This window comes from Protopterus annectens, chromosome 1.part0 (genome assembly GCF_019279795.1).
Source record: "Protopterus annectens isolate FY-2018-M chromosome 1.part0, PAN1.0, whole genome shotgun sequence".
NCBI classification, from domain to species: Eukaryota; Metazoa; Chordata; order Ceratodontiformes; family Protopteridae; genus Protopterus; species Protopterus annectens.
The window spans coordinates 734,911,316-734,928,640 of record NC_056725.1 but is presented as its reverse complement, the minus strand read 5'-3'; the positions used below and the strand labels follow the sequence as shown (position 1 = coordinate 734,928,640).

Sequence of the window (17,325 nt, the reverse complement as noted above, 5' to 3'; positions counted from 1 at the left end):
ACATGCCCTTATAACATATTTCTTAAACTAATTTAAATCTGAGTGTAGTCACTAGGTATATCCTTGAAATGGAAAACAGCAATTGTAATGTTCAACCAAGAGGGAGGACGCACCAATGACCCAAGGAGCAATAAACCAATTAGTCTAAACTAGAGTACATACAAAATTGATTGCTACACTATCTGTATTCAAAAACAAACTTTAAAATTGGATAGGTACCCACATTTATTCCAATCCTGAGCTATTTTTCCTTATTAGAAGCAGGAGATACATAATGAAGGTGGATATCAGCAAAGTGTAAATGGTTTTATGGTTTAATTGCCTTGTAATGATCATATGAAGTGAGGTACTTTCACTTGTTTAGGTTTCATAATCTTTTCTGAGACAATGACTGTGGAATCTTGTACTTTAGACATATGAATGTCCATTCAGTCCTGCTTTCCATATCACTTCTTAAATGATTTACAGCACAACATACAGAGCCAAGGAAAACAGAGCAATTCAGTAAATGATCATACAAAGGGACTAAAGGACTAGTTAAATTGCTGTTTAATACTCAGAATGGGCTGTTTAACCTTTCTTGAAACACATAAGCAGTAGAAAGTGCTAAAGAAAGAGGAGCTAATAAATCATGCATGTCTTGTTCCCTACCATTTTGCGAAGCCTTTTAATCATCTTAACCCTTACAAATCTATGTGCTTAATTACGAAAGCAATGAAAAATATGAGTTCTTAACTCAGTAGCAATTATATTTGAACAAATTAAACAATTAAGATTTCATGAAACTGTAAAACTTAGCTTTTAAAATGCAGTTCCAGGTAATATGATTTTAAGAAGTGCAGCAAATGGTTTAGGTAGCCTCATTTGATTTTCACAATAGTTATGAGTTACAGGAATAGTTTTCATTGCATTTATAATTCATTGTGAATCTATCAGTGCACTTCTTTATTTATATTGACTTTGCTGACCAGTTTAGATCTTGAAAAAATAAAATAAATAAAAATCATATACTATATTTGCAGTTGAACACATTTTGTGTCAGAAGATTATTCATAAATGATTGATAAGTTAAAACATACAGTAGTAAAAGAAGACTACAAATAATGACAGCAGATCTGTGTGTGTACTCCTGAAGTTTTTATTTATTTATTTTGTTTTATTGTATTTATTGACCTAGCTGGAGCACTGATGTCTATGTTTCATTTCCAGGCTCAGCCTGTGGTATATAATCGTGCGTAAAATTTAATAAAATATTATCGAAAAGTTACATATCAAAGAACTAAGGGTGAATTAATTTGTATGTCATTTGCAATTATATTACACGCTATTACCATTGCTGGAGAAAGAGGTGAACACAGTCAAAAGGTGTCAGTCACCCATTAATTCCTGTGGAAGTTGTAGGAGTTCAGGAGGAGTCAGTGAAAACATGTGGGTGCAGGTGATAGTGTGTGAATATATGTAAACTATGTGTGTGTGTGTGTGTGTGTGTGTGTGTGTGTGTGTGTGTGTGTGTGTGTGTGTGTGTGTATGTGTGTGTGTGTGTGTGTGTGTATATGATGAAACTTGCATGTGGGTGAATTGTGAGTTAGGTGAAGTGAGGCTGTCAGAAAACCACAGATTTTATGAGGGACAGACCAAAAATATTAAACAAAAATCTAAACGTTTTTTGAAAATCTGGGTAGTTGAGAGGTATGCCAAGATGAAAAGGTCCACATTGATGAGATGACAATAAAATTCCGTTACAGTAGTGTGAAATAGATACATAGACAATATGTGTAAACAGAAAATGTAGACATATAATCATAAGGTTAAGTAGGATACTTATATATTATCATAGAACAATTTAATGTATATAGTGTTATGTATTTTATACACTGAGGTAAAAGAGATGAGATTTAGTGAAAAAAGTGAGGAAGGAGGGTGTAAGAAGATGATGCAGGAGTGGAGAAGTGTAAGGTAAGTGGTTGTTAGCTGGTTAAGTGAGAATTAGACTGGAGAGAAAAAGGAGGGTGTAATGAGAAGTATCGGGAGTGGAGGGAGAGTTTGGTAAGTGGTGGTTTGGAAATATAGAGTATTACAATAGAAAGCAGAAGGTATATTGTAGGTTAGAGTTAACAGTTACCTTAGCTTTGAGAGTGGAGAGAAGATGATTGGGTAAATATTAAATCAGATCAGTTACATTGCTTACATATTGATATTAATTTGGCATATGGCATGAACATAGACATTTATGGTTGAGTTACTCTTTAAGGAGAAGTTTGAACCTTGGGAGGGTGGGTATTTGTTTTATGTGAAGGTATGGCATTGCAGAATCTTGTAATGTGGCTTGAATATAATGAGTCACCAGCTATGTTGTTTGATTCAGTAGATACTAGCAGTTAGTACTGGATCACAGGTTTCTGGCTGGGTCATTGCTGGGAATTGTATTTTGAAGGGCTGGGTAATCATTAGGTTGACAGATTAGCTTATGCACATTTAGAAGTTGAGTGTATGTGAGGTGATTTGACAATTCAAGCCATTTTGGTTCCTTAAGAGCAGTGCAGTGATGGACAAACAAGGGGAGACATGTTGCAGACCTGGCTATTTTGTTGTAACATGTTCATTTTTAGTGTAGCTTTAAGGTTAGTTAGTATTGGAGCTGCATAAAGGAGTGAGGTTAAGAGGTGATTGGTTGCTAGGATTGTCCTACGGTCTTTGGTAAGGTAGGATATAGATCTGTTGAGGGTACCTACTTTTTGTTATGACATTATCAAGATGATGATCAAATTTGAAAGTTCTTCTATTGCGACACCAAGACGTTTATTTTAGGTTACAAGTTGCAGGCAAGTAGTGTTATGAGAGGTGATAACAAAGGTCCTTCAAAACAGAGAGAATTTCTGGGGTAAAGAGCATCAGCTTTGTTTTGTTAAAGTTGAGAAGTAGTTTAATAGCCATGATTCTGTGGATGAGAAGGAGTCTTGGGTAATTTTGTGGAGTATGGGGAAGTTAGGAGCAGAGCCGATGTGGGTATAGTCATCTGCATATTATATTAAAGAAGGAAGTTTGGTGGCCTTGTAGAGTGTGATGATATAGATATTAAATAGTAAAGGGAGGGCAAGGAAGGCCATGAAGCAGTAGTCACAAGAGCACATCATATTTCACCCCTCCCTAATAGATGTGAGTGAATGGCCCCAGTAGTAAAGGGCTTGTGGCCTCAGGTTCAGATCACACTAGGTCATCATAGATTCTTGGACTCACTGTAGGAGAGGTTGCAGTTGTCCCAACACCTGTCCATGGTCCTCTTGACTGCAGCCTGTACCAGGTTCTGAATCCTGCACTGTTGGCTTAAAAGGCTGCTGCATGCTGGGGAACCACAGGGGTGCAGCCACCACCCCCACCCTGTTAAGCAGTCCCCAGGTGAGATAGGGAAGGTGGTGATCTTTCTTGCACCTTGGAGGCATGTGGCTGAGCTGTCCCGGGCATTTCTGGTACTGCAGACAACAGAATATTGAAAAAAAGAAAGAAAGATGGAGAGAACAAAAGGACTCATAAGTGTTAAGTACCAAACATTTGAATGACACAGAATGATACGAGTAGCATTTTATTGCTGAATATAAAACTGCCATTGACCATTACAATTAGTAATTCAGTGAGTAAATACTGACAAGTACTGTCATTTCCTGTCACATGACTGAATAACTTAATTTCTTCAATGAAATACCATAAGTAATCTGCAATTAAGTAGTGCTGCACTAAATAATCATTAAGTCCTGCTTCATGGTGAGGTATACTTTCACTTCAAAAATATCTTTTACTGAGAGGTACATTTCCTTCCACTTGGCTGAATGACTGCAATAAATCTACTTTGATATATCTAATGACCATTTAGTGATGCTGTAAGTGTAATAGCCAGACAGGTTGAAATGTGTTACATAGCCATGTAATGCCATTTTTATATTTATGTTCTATAGGTATCTATTACTTCCTTTTGTTGAGTACTTTCATACTATTGAGGCTGTGACACCAGCTGGGCAACCCTTGTCTGTTGTAAGCCCCTCCTCAGTGTCTGTGTGGATATGAGAAAAATAGGAAAAAGAGAGGCTGGTTTAGTGATCCTTAATGTGTGTGCATTGTACCTTAAAGGACAGTTTTACTGCATATTTCTACTAGATTTACTAATACAGCTTAAGGCATACCAACACATTTACTCCCCTCCCCTTCTCTTTCATTTTTTATTGTATCTTGTACTCCGTTTTTTATTTGTTTGGAAATGCAGCATACTACTCCATGAATATATTTAGAGTAGGCCATAAGGAGATAGTTATGTTCAAATTATGGCTCTAAAGTTCAGAGAGTATCCAGCCTGCAAAAAAAAAAAAAAAACTGCTCTATAGTCTTTTCCAATGAAGGAATGCTGTGCGACTTAAAATAAATCGTTACAGGCAGCACTAAACAATCCAGAGCAGATACATTCAGCGGCAACAAATACCTTTGTTGGAACTTTGCTATGAGGACAGGGACTGATCTGCTGATCAAGCTGTTGGTGACAATGTTGCTACCATGGCAACCTCAGCAGATAGTTTCAGGAAGGACAGAGTCCTGTGGGTGTTGCTTTGGCTACAACAACTTTCAAGTGTCCAGTCTGACCTGCAAGGAATTATTGCCAGTAATATACAGTTCTTAATATGTGCATTTAGCATTGTCAGTACTTGCATGATATTACAATGACGTTTTCATTATTATTTTTTATGTCAGCAGTTATGGCCTAACACACTACAGTTTGCATTAATGTAAAGCTAATGAGCACTATGTAGTTCAGTAACTTTCTGCAATCTCCACACGAAATGTGGAAAGCCTCTGTATGTGGCATCTGTTTAACTTTGAGCAAGGCTCTGTAAATCCGTAACATATTATCAATAACAGTACATGTGCACTTCCAAGATGGTGGAAAGCAGTCAGTGAAACCCATTTCCTTGGGTAGAATTCAGTTACTGGTTAGTCACCACACTGTCTGGTTGCTGATATCCAGGCAGTGTGATTAGACACCGCACAGTGTGATTAGACACCGCACAGTCTGATTAGACACCGCACAGTGTGATTAGACACCGCACTGCCTGGACGTCAGCAACTAAGAAATCTGGAGAAAGTAAAAGAAAATCAACTGGAAAAAAGGAGAAGTAAAACCTCTAGTGGTAAAGAAATGTGTAGCTGTTCAGTAAAAACAGATCAGGTTTCAGCCTCAGTACAGGAGATGGCTTCCAGTAATTTGGAGAAAAACAATAAATAAACTGCATTTAGAAGTGTTTAAAATAAGTAAGACACTGGAGAAATACATACCATTAAATGATAGAAGTCTGAAAAGAATAGAAAAAGTTTTAAGTGGATGTTCAGATGAGCTGATACAATTGCAAAAATCAGAGGATGAAATGAAGGAAAGACTGGCTGAATATGAAACGTCTCGAGAATTGTTTCAAATATAGTAGAGCTAGAAGGCAGAGGATGCAGAAAAAACCTGCTGTACCAAAGAAACTGGAAAGAGCAGATTGCATTAATTTTATTACAGTAGAAATAAGCAGCTTGGGTGGTTTTCCACACAATGGAAATTTGGCTATGCGAAAGAAGCTAAGCTTTTACAGTAGTAAAGATGCAATACAAAGTAACAGGTCTTCAGCAAATCAAAGGACTTGGATGAAAAGCAGTCAGAATTCCAGAAAAAAAACAATCCAAATCCACCATTCAATAAATAGTTTAATAGCTCAGGACATTAACAGCATAAATAGCAGAACAAAGCTTTCGAGTAAAAGACTGTTCTTCAGTGTTTAATGAGATTGTCTTACCATAACACAAGCATATATACAACCACAAAGCCAATCAAAGTCCAGGCAAGTTGTTTTTAACATCTGGGAGGAAAATTGTGATGGAATAAGAAAGGATTGTATGGGTGGAGAACTGAACACAGGTTCTAACATGCATTGTCAACATGATTAAACCTAACTTAGAATGGGAGGAGCCTGTCAGTGCAGCTGTCTTATCTGAGGTTTCTGCCTAAATGTGGATAGCTTTCCTTTTTGGAAAGGGTATATAGTAGCTGTGTTTGTTGTGAGTTACGAAGGGTTGCTGGATTAAAATGAAAATGTGCATTTTAAGTTTTTATTGAAACAAAAAGTCTAGGAAAATATGACATAGGGTCTAAACAGATATGTGAAACTGCAGCAGCATATAGGGTTAACCTGGCAGACACTAATACATGCAAGTAAGTTTTATGTTGGAAACATATATTAAAAAGAAAAGTTATTTAAAATATATGAGAGTTATAGTGTCTTATCAGAATGACTGCCTTATCAGGCATAATGGAATGTGAATGGCATTGTTGGTCTGGAGTTATAAGAAGAAGTGAAGGGTACAAATGGCACTTGTGAAGTTATTAGAGCAGGAATTCTCACTTGACTGATGTGGTCTGCCACAGGGGACAAATCTGAGGTCAGTTTTACTGAGGTAGGTAAATCTGGATTCCCTGCTTGACATACTGTAATTATTATTATTATTATTATAGCTTGGCATTGGTATGCATTCCTTACCCATTTTTAAGTGTGTTCTACAGTAATGTTTATTACCATTCATATCCTCATTGGAGATGTCTGCCTCATGTACTGCATACACATATGTTCAGGTGACAGCAATGTGACACTGAACTTTTTTAATGGCTTTTTTTTTTTAAGTTTGATAGTTGGGAAACATACACTATGAGGAATAAACATAGGAGAGCGGGCAGTCCAGAAGTAGCAGTACACTGAAGTTTTTGTAGAACATGCCACAGCATAATCACTTGGTTCTTTTTGTTTTGGATATTACCACTGCTAAAAGCAGTAAATAGCATTAGGTATAATTAGTGCAGTAGGAAGGTTGATTAAAGCTGTTAATAGTAGAACAGGAGCCATTATATTATATTACATTATACTGCATTATGTTATATCATGTTATATTATATTATATTATATTATATTATATTATATTATGTTCCTGAGACAGAATTTGTTGAAGACCATTACATGTCTAGACTTTTGCATGAACAGATTCCAGGTGATCAGCTACAGCACAAGATTACGTGATACTATCATGCCTCTCTATTCTGTGGCCCGTGGAGCAGAGGCAATAAATTAAGAAAATTTATGTTATAGTTGTATTATGTCACATACAAGAAAACTGTAAAACAAATACAGTATAAACAATAAAACAAGGGATTATTTTTTTTATTTGCTTTTTGCTTTTCCACTAGGACCATCTTTCATTTCCTCTTATTGTTCCTGAAGTGCCTGATGAGGCACAAAGTCTTATCGAAGGTCTCATCTGTGATAGAAAGGTGAGGTTGGGCCAAAATGGTTTCTATGACTTCAAGAATCATCCTTTCTTTTTGGGAGTTGACTGGGACCATCTCAGGGAAAGTCAACCCCCATTTGTACCTGATGCAGTAGATGCCACAGACACTTCTAATTTTGATGTGGTTGATGAGTGCCTCACAGAGTCGGTAAGTTGAATGTTACATTTACCTTAATTTAGAAGTAACTGAAAATGTTGCTATTAAATGTTTTTTAAAAAAATGATAAAAGTCAAACACTAAAGTGAAAAATTTAATGAATACATCTGCAGAATTATTTCCCTTACATTCCCTTTCATTTTTGTATTTTCTAGTATTTTATATGGTTTACATCTATGGTCAGCTATAGACTAAACAGTATATATATTACATAACCTTAAACTATACAGAAAGATAAAGATGCAAAAACATCTGATAGTGAATTATGATAACATTAAATGTTTTGGTTCACAAAACCACTAAGTTCAATAACAAAGTGCATTGATTCTAGTGCATGTTACTAACCAGAATTGGAGTATTAGGATGAAAGCCATGTGTTGCATCAAAGCTAAATCAAAGATTTTTGAAACAAGGCAGAAAGTAGCTCTGATTCCCCAGGACTGGCATATCATAGCTTTCAATAGTAACCCCTCAAACTAATTTAATTCTTCAAATACTTTGGCTAACTGGTTAGGTCAAAACCTCCGTTTCACCTTCACATCCAAAACACTAGAGAAAGTCCAGAAATTATTGTCTTGGACAGGGAAAAATAGCACATTTTCTATCTTCATCCACATAAGTTATTGCAAAGGAATTGTAATGGTGCAGTTAGAACACAGGCCAGCAGTCTTTGCCTCTGTCTCACAAAAGAACTTAAAATCAGTGGAAACAACCTCCAGTTTAATCTGTTGGTTTATAGTCCAAGCCCACAGACCAAAGCATCACTGTTCTGTCCAAAATAAACCAAAAACTGCCACTTCAACAAGTGATATGTATTCCTTTCAGGGTCTTTCCTTTGTAAAATACCCAAGGAATGCCAATTTCCTTACTCTGCTGGCAGAATTGCAATAAGGTAAAGAAACTATACTTTTTTGTCTTATTAAAACATCATGCTATCCTTTTTCACCCTCACACACAAAAAAATAAATAAATAAAACGATGTTCAGGACACATCCTCCTCACTTGGCTCAAAAACATGGTAGTCTATCTAAGCATCAAAAATGTCAGCAACTACTATAATTTCAGGCCCAGATTTGAAGACTACCTGAAACAAAGTTCTGAGTACATCTCTTATAAAGTCAGTTCATACAACCACCATGGTCTAGTTGATCACTTAACTTAAAACCCTAGAATTCCAACCTCCAACTAAGCTTAAAAGTCAGAAATCATATCAATTAAAAGAAAAGAATTCAAACTTCCAACCATGCTAAAAAATTGAGAAGTATATATTTTCTATTATTCATGACTCACTTATTTCCAACATCTTCCTTTGTACTCCATTCAATCATAAATTCTCCTAACATTTTTGTTGTTATCCCTTAACACATAACATTTATCTATGTGAAAGAAATATTTTTGGTTCAGTTTAAAATATCTTTAAGCTTACAATCTTGTTTGGAAGTTTGATATAACTTGTAGTACATTGGCTGTATATCCCATAGTTGCTTTTCTGATGCCCTTCCTTATTACTTTTGCAGTATTCCTTACAAAAGTGATATCCTTCTGAGGATATCCATAAGTACGGCCAACGTACCAAGCTTTGGCCCCTTCCAAGCGATGTACATGAAATGTATATCTTACTTCTGAGGTGGTTACCAGACCCATAGGATCATGTATGACTTTTCTTTCTAGGCTTGGGGTTGTTCTGGCTGACAAGCCTGACTAAAGATGAAGCGTCTGCCTTTTCCTTGTTCGATTCTGCATTAGAGGTAGCTCACAATTCCATGAAATGGAGCTGTAATGCTATTGATGCTTCTCAGGCAGCTGCATCAAGAGGTACTCCTGGATTAGGTTGCAGTCTCTCCCTGTGGATATTAAGGCCAATTGTAGGACTCTCCCTTGGGCACACTGAATCTGTTTGGTTCTTTTACTGTAGAGCTCTTTAAAACTTTGCAAGATAAGGGTTTCTCTCAGGTTCCTATTACGCGATCAAAAATCTCTTTACGTGTATACGAAGACGTCGAACCATAATGCGCAAAGTACATAATCCCCGAACGGTCAAAACCGCAAATTTCGAAAAGTCGATTTGTTTTGGTTGGCCTATCTGCGGTACAGCTCCGTAAGGTAAGTGTGCGATAAATAGGACTTTAGTGTTAGGATTTGGGTTAAGGTAAGTGCATAGATAGGTACTGTATGTAAGAGTTAGTGTAGTGTTAGTGTTTTATTAAGTGTATGTATGTGTATTATTTATTTTGTTTAGGTGTATGTCTGTAGGGGATGTGTGCAGTAGTTACGGACCTTAGGGTTAAGGAGAGTACATAGATAGTTGTGTTTGTGGGGTTTAGTGTAGTGTTGGAGGTAGGGTTTTGGTGCTTTTATTTTGTTTAGGTGTATGTCTTTAGGGGATGTGTGTGGTAGTTACGGACCTTAGGGTTAGGGAGGGGTTAAGGAGAGTGCATAGATAGTTGTGTTTGTGGGGTTTAGTATAGTGTTGGAGGTAGGGTTTTCGTGCTTTAGTTTAGGTTAGAAGTAGGGTTTGGTTAGTGTATATATGTGGTTTATTTATTTTGTTTGGGTAGGTAGTATGTAGCGGGTGGTGAGGTTGGCTGACTATTATAGTTCAATATTTTTTTTTCGTGGTTTAGTGCATTCAGGATTTTTGTGGTTCGCGGTATAGGGGTTGATGTTTTGGTATTCGCACATAGGGTTTTTCGCTTTGCTAATATAGACCCCTTCCTCTCAAGTTAACTCTGTCATTTACAATTTGACAATAAATAACCACAGACTCTAGGATTCTTTCAGTCATGCAGGACCTTAAACACATTTTTCTTTCACCCATCCCTAGGTTTCAAAGGAACAACTCCTCTAAGATTCCCTTTGTGTATAGGCATGATTAGCATCCCTTGAAGGACAAGAGACCTTCCAAGAGAGTATTTCATGAGAAACCAGCTCAGGATTCCTGAGGACAGAAGTGTTCTTTCTCAGAAACGTCTGCTTCTTTTTGACAATCATCCTTCTCTGCCCCCTGGCCAGGTTCCTCTATCTCGCAGTCATCTAGTACTATTACTTTTTTGTTTGGAAGTCTCTTCCTGATTTCCCAGGGATCCTTCCTCCTCCTTCCCAGCTTCCTCATTTCTTCATTTATTTCAGGACCTTTTAGGTAAAGGGACTATTCAGCCAGTCCCTCTATGCCAGAGGGGGTACAGGATTCTACTCCAGGATATTTTGGTCCCCAGGGAGTAGTGTTTTTGGAGACCCATTTTAGATCTCTTTCTTCTAAACACCTTTCTAAAAGTTCCCTCTTTCAAAATATTCTCTCTCTAGTCCCTGTTTCCTCTACTGCTTCCTCTGGCCTACCTGGTGTCTCTGGACCTGAAAAACACCTGTCTCCACATTCCTATTCACCCTCTCTCCAAGAAGTATTTATAGTTCTCTGTTTCTTCCTCATATTATCAGTTATCTGCTGTTTATATTCCCTCAGAGCACAATCTGGTGGCATACAGTCTGAGCTGATCCAGGACAGATCCTCAGGATTGGATGCTTCACAGGGAGATTTTCCTGGACATTTTCAATCAGTAGGGTACTCGTTAAGTAGATCTTTTTGTCTCCACTCTGAACAGATAGTTTCCAAACTTCTGTTCCAGAGTGCCATATCCTCTGGCTAGGAATGTGGATACCATGTCTTTTTCATGGAAAGGGATATTACTTTTTGCTAATCTCTCTCTTCCTCTGTTGTCAAGGGTCCTACAAAAGATCACATGGGTCAGGCCCATAGTCTTGTTGGGGACTCCCTTTTGGCATGGACAACATTGCTTTCTCCTCCTATTTCACTTGGTGTGGGCAGATTATCACAAGTTTACCTACAGGATGCATGTCCTCACACAGACCAAGGGCCCTCTCATTCACACTCATCTTCTCATCCTGCATTTGACTCTCTGGGTTTTGATTATTTTTCTACACCAGTTTTCTGATAACCTGCTTTGAGTTTTACAGGAGGCCAGAAAACCCACTACTACAAAATCTTATGTTGCAAAGTGGAAGAGACTTTCCGTTTGGTGTCACAAACATGAATAGGCCTCCGTTTTAGTAGGTATTCCTGCTGCTCTTTCTTATTTATGTAAGTTGCTCAATTCTGGTCTCACATGCTCATCTATTATAGCTCACTTGTCGACTATCATCTACCTTTGAATTTGCCAATTTCCTCTAGATTTGAAATTTTTTTCCTTAGGAGTCTTTCATATTAGACCTCCAAAAACCCAATACCTGTTTTGGGACTTTAAGTTATTTGTTAGAAAGGTTAATTTGGATGTAATACTTTCAGCTCATTCACAACCATGTAACAAAGAAATTATGAAAAAAAAGTGTTTATAATCCATCACTACATCCTCAACTTAAAAATGTTGAGATAATAGTGGAAAAAGAAATTAGAAAAGCATTTTCTAAAGGAAAGTATAAATTAAATCGGGTCTATATCAGATAGTTGAAGATCTGTAACTCCGGACACCTAATGGTTGAACCATTATGTTTGAAGTTACAGAACTTCGACAACCGATAAAAAAATAAAAATACAACAGACAAAAAAATAAATTGCACCCCTCACACCCTCCGCTACTTAAATATACCGACTCCAAGATTGCACCACATTGAAGTGAATAGAAACCTCCTCTTATGGAGATTTCCAGTCACATGCTCGAACCTTTTTACAAATTCGAACATATGGTCTCGACCATATGTGGTTCGAACTTGTAAAAGTTCGACTACATGATAGGAACCCAATTAAACCTTACTATTAATGAGAGGAAAGTGTTAGAAGATTTAAGAAAAGATGATAAAATTAGGGTTATGAGACCAGACAAAGGTGGAGGAGCAGTAATCATGGATACAATACTTTATGAAGGCAAAATGAGTAACATCCTAGGAGATGCCAACAAATACAAAAGAGTGTCACATAATGAAGTAAATATTTCCTACAAAAAGGTGGATTTACTGTTTTCACATTTTTTTTTTTGTGATTTCACTGTTTAATATTTCATATGTCTATGCCACCAGTATGATTATCTTTTATTCTTTTGCTAACTTTTTTCTATTTTAAAATTATTGTAACTTGTGTATTTCATTTATATACATATTTGTACTTTGGAGTTTTTCTCCTTGGGCCTCTGCTGAAAAAGGGCTCTGTCCCAGTCAACAAATGTCAAATAAATAAATAAATAATTTTAACACTTAGAGATATGTTATTAGAAGGTCTTATTAATTCTGAAACATATAATTATATGAAAACAGACAGACCAAAAGTTTCCTCCATGTTTAGCATACCCAAAGTCCATAAAAATGAGAAAGACCCCCCTCGTTAAGACCTATAGTAGCTGCAGAGGGATCAAAAACAGCCCCAATAGCTAAATATCTAGATAGCAAGTTGAAAAAGTTGTGGTTGAATGACAGTGAAATTCTTAAGGAATTATGGGATTTCATAAGAAGTGTTAAACAAGAGATATTTAAAGATAGTATAATATTTGTGACAATAGATACAGTGACTTATTTACTAATATACCACATGACAAAGTAATGGAATTTTTTGAAGAGGCATTGTTAAAGGATAAAAAAATTACAACATACTGATTTTCTAGCGTGCCTAAATCTATAAGAATTAGTCTTAAAAAATAATCTTATTTATTTTGGTGGAGAATTGCTCCAACAAGTAAAAGGTGTAGCTATGGGGGCAGTGTGCCCCCACATATGCCAACCTTGTATTAACAACCTGGGAGGAAAAATATGTTCTCCACTCAGAATATAAGAATTTCCATGTAAGAGGTACCTTGATTGTTGTTGTTCCTTGGCTTTTCCCGGTTAGGGGTCACCACAGTGGAACTCCAGTCCGCTAATGATTGGCAGTAGATGTTCACGGTGCCAAGGTGCCAGCTCAATGCCAAACCTTCAACAAAGGCATGCTCATTCACGCATGTCTTTCGAAAACTACTCGACTGTTGGGAGGACATGCAGACTCCACACAGAAGGCGCTCCAGCCGAGAATCAAACGGGAGAACCTCTTGCTGTGAGGCGACAACTACCGCTGCACCACCGTGGCCATAAGAGGTTCCTTGATGATATATGTATATTCCGGACAGCTACAGAAGATAAATTTATAGAATTTATGGGTTACCTCAAAGGAACTACAGAATTTTTGAAATTGCCTATAACTGTACTTATGACACTCTTAACTATCTTAATGCATCTGTCATTAAGATTAGTGGGAGCTTTAAAACAAAAATTTATAGGAAAGACACATCCTTGAATGCTTATTTGCACTGCACAAGTGCTCATCCATTCCATCAGAAAAAAAGTATATTAAAAGGACAATATGTTCAAGCCAGTAGGATTACTTCAAATGACAGTGACTTTGAAAACAAGTGTAATTTTTTTAGAAGGCCTTTTTAAAGAGGGAAATATCCCCAGAATTTAATACAGGAAGTCAGAAGTGAAGTGACTGAAGGGAGAAAAGATAGATTCAAGCCCATTTTAGGTGAAAGTACAATAGAGGCTGAGAGAAATCTTTATGGTGTTAAGCCACAAGAAGATGATCGGTATAAGAAGGCCTTTATCACAGAATATAATGGAAGTACATCTATTATTAAAAATGTTATTGATAAGGAATGGGACAGATTTATAGGATTTACAGATATTAAGGAAGTGTCTAAGAAACCATTAAGAGCTATATACAAGAAAGCACACAAGTTAAACAATATCTTTGAACAACATAAGGTTAAGCATGAAGATTACTGAACCTACACACATTGCCAACATACTGGCTGACAGGTTCAGTGCAAACTTCTCCCCCCCCTCCCCCCCAAAAGGAGAGGTATCTATACCAGAGGATTGTAGCCCCCCAAACATCTCCAACGCCCAAGAGAGAACTGCTCTCTCCAAGGCAAAAAACACAGCATCCATGGGACCGGATGGTGTCCCCGGCTGTGTGCTCCACGAACTCAATGAGGAATTAAACCCGCAGTTAGGACAGCTGTTTAATCTTAGCCTCACCTCAGGATACATACCCAAGGAGTGGCGCACGGCGACTGTGGTCCCACTTCACAAGGGCGGTGCCTCCACTGACCCTGGAAATTATCGTCCCATTAGGTTGACAAGCCTTATCTGCAAAGCCATGGAGAGGATCATAATGGAACTCATAAATAAAGACATAGGGAACTTGCAGACTTTGGATCCAACCCAGTTTGGCTTTGTCAAAGGCAGATCATGCCTTTTAAACTTGGTTGACTTTTTCGAAACAGTCACCAAGGCCATTGATGAGGGCAAGGCAGTCCATACAGCCTACCTCGACCTGGCAAAGGCTTTCGACACAATACCCCACTCAGGTATCATCGAAAAACTCATCAGCTTGAATGTAAACCCATACATCACAAGATGGGTTGCAAACTGGCTAAGTGACAGAACCCACAGGGTCAGAGTTGCTGGCGCCATGTCAGACTCAAAGCCTGTCACAAGTGGTGTCCCACAGGGCTCAGTCCTGGGACCACTCTTGTTCGGCATCTACTTTTCTGAAGTACAAGCAAACATAAGAGGGTTATGGCTGACAAACTTTGCAGATGACTGCAAACTGGGCGCCATAGTCGAAAACACATCTGACACAGATATCCTTCAGAAGGGCCTCACAGAAACGGATAACTGGTGCCAGAGCCATGGCCTAAAGTTAAACGCCAAGAAATGCATAGTCATACCCTTCGGGAAAAACAAGGTTACCCCTAGCTACCATATAGGTGGCAATCCACTGAGCACAGAAGAAGTCATCAGGGATCTGGGGACCCAGGTTGACAGTAACCTTTCGTTTGACACTCATGTTGCCAAAGTAGTTAGGAAAACCTTCTACATTGCCCACCTGATCATGAAGGGATTCACATCTAGATCTAGGGAGGTCATCGTCCCCCTGTACTCATCACTCATTAGACCTATGATTGAGTACAATGCCCCATTCGGAATGTATCTGACCCAACATCTGCAGCAGCTGGAAAGGCCCCAAAAGTTCCTCACCAAAAGGATAAAGGGTCTCAAAAATATGTCTTATGCTGCCCGACTGAAAGAACTCCAGCTCTATTCAGTCGCATACCGCTTGCTCAGAGGTGACCTGTGCCTGACATATAAGGCCATGTCAAACCCAGATTTGATGAATATGCTTCACCTCAAAAAATCTAGATCCCTCAGAACCACAAGGGCGGGAGACTTAAACCTTGACACGGTTATTAATAGAACGTGCTGGAGAGACAGATTCATCACCCAGAGACTCCCTATGCTGTGGAACAAAATCCCGGTACATGTGAGGCAGAGCACCTCGCTGGCCTTGTTCAAGAGGAATCTTGACCAATGGATGGGAGATCGCAGATATACCCCAGGGATTACTTCAGTGTCACTGCTTGACAGAGGCACAGCAAAATAATAGGCATAGTTTTCTTCAAACTAAAGGGGTGGCGAAAGCCACATAACTATGGGCTAGGCTTATAAATGCCTTTGGGCAGATAGCCTAGTATGAACCTATGAACCTATGACAGAATCAAAGGAGAAAAATAGGAACATACAAATGCGGAGCTTGCTCTCAATATGCATATATCTATAATCAAGAGATCAAGAGGCAATATATATATAAGGAGTAGGAATACATTTATTATTATGAGGATTAAGGGGCTGTTGGCAAGCTGTTTCCTATGGTCCACAGGTGTAAGGTTTGATTCTGGCAGCTGCAATTGCTTACCTGCGACTTTCACCATGTCCCAAGACTTGCACTCCATGTTCCTAAACGCCCTGTAAAATATTAGGGTCCAACCTAATACTCTCATACTGGGTGACTTCAACTACCCCTCTATTAACTGGGAAAATTATTCATGTACCAATACACTTGCCCAACGTTTCCTGGAATTCATTAATTCCAATGCCCTGGACCAGCTCGTTCTTACCTCCACTAGAGGTAGCAACATCCTTGACCTGGTCATTACTAACATGAGCGACCATTTCTCTACAGCAATAGTCAACTCCTCCCTGGTTAGATCCAACCACAAACTAATCACCTTGGAAATCCACATCCCTCCCACACCCCCACACCCTGCAAAGGTAACCACCATGAAAAACTTCTCCAAAGCTAACTTTGGGCTCCTAAAAACAGAGGTGGTTAACTTCACGGCACCCATGCAAATGGACAATAGTTGCATGACTGCCAAATCATACACCAACGCACTGTACGAACACTTACACAAATGCATGGATCTCACCCTTCCCAATAGAACCAAGATGCTTTCCTCCAACAAGAGGAAACCAATCTGGTGGTCCTCTGTCATAAACAAACTCTGTAACAGAAGGAGGAAATAGAAGTGGAATAAGGGGAAGTCCCAAGACTGGAAAACTCCCTTATCAGCCTCAACAAAAAGTTGAGATCCCTCATCAAAGCCTCTAAAGTTAGCTATGAAAACAGAATTGCAACAGAGAGTAAAGACACCCACAAGGCCTTCTATATTTATGTAAAAAATCTCCACAGCAATACCCAGATTTGCTCTGAACTACTGCACAATGGTACCTCCTATACAGAGCCAACAGATATTGCCAATATACTGGCTGACAGATTCAGTGCCAACTTTACCTCTACCCCCAAAGGACCAGTCACAATGCCAGTAGATTGCCAGGCACCCAGTATTACTGCTGCACAGGTTAAAACAGCACTGTTCAAGGCCAAGAATACAGCTTCTCTGGGACCTGACAATATCCCTGGGTGTGTTCTACATGAACTACAGAGTTAACTGGCACCTCACCTGTGTGCCCTGTTCAATCACAGCCTCACC

The 17,325-nt window shown here is 38.5% G+C and overlaps 1 protein-coding gene across 1 annotated transcript in view; it reads left to right on the top strand.

Annotated features, from left to right (window-relative positions):
• The window catches only part of LOC122794347 (chitinase-like protein PB1E7.04c), a 1,804,082-nt gene that overhangs the window by 1,348,782 nt on the left and 437,975 nt on the right, over positions 1–17,325 (top strand). Inside the window, exon 9 of the mRNA XM_044062662.1 lies at positions 7,256–7,504. Coding sequence (XP_043918597.1) covers positions 7,256–7,504 — 249 coding nt within the window. The remainder of the gene's footprint in view (positions 1–7,255; positions 7,505–17,325) is intronic.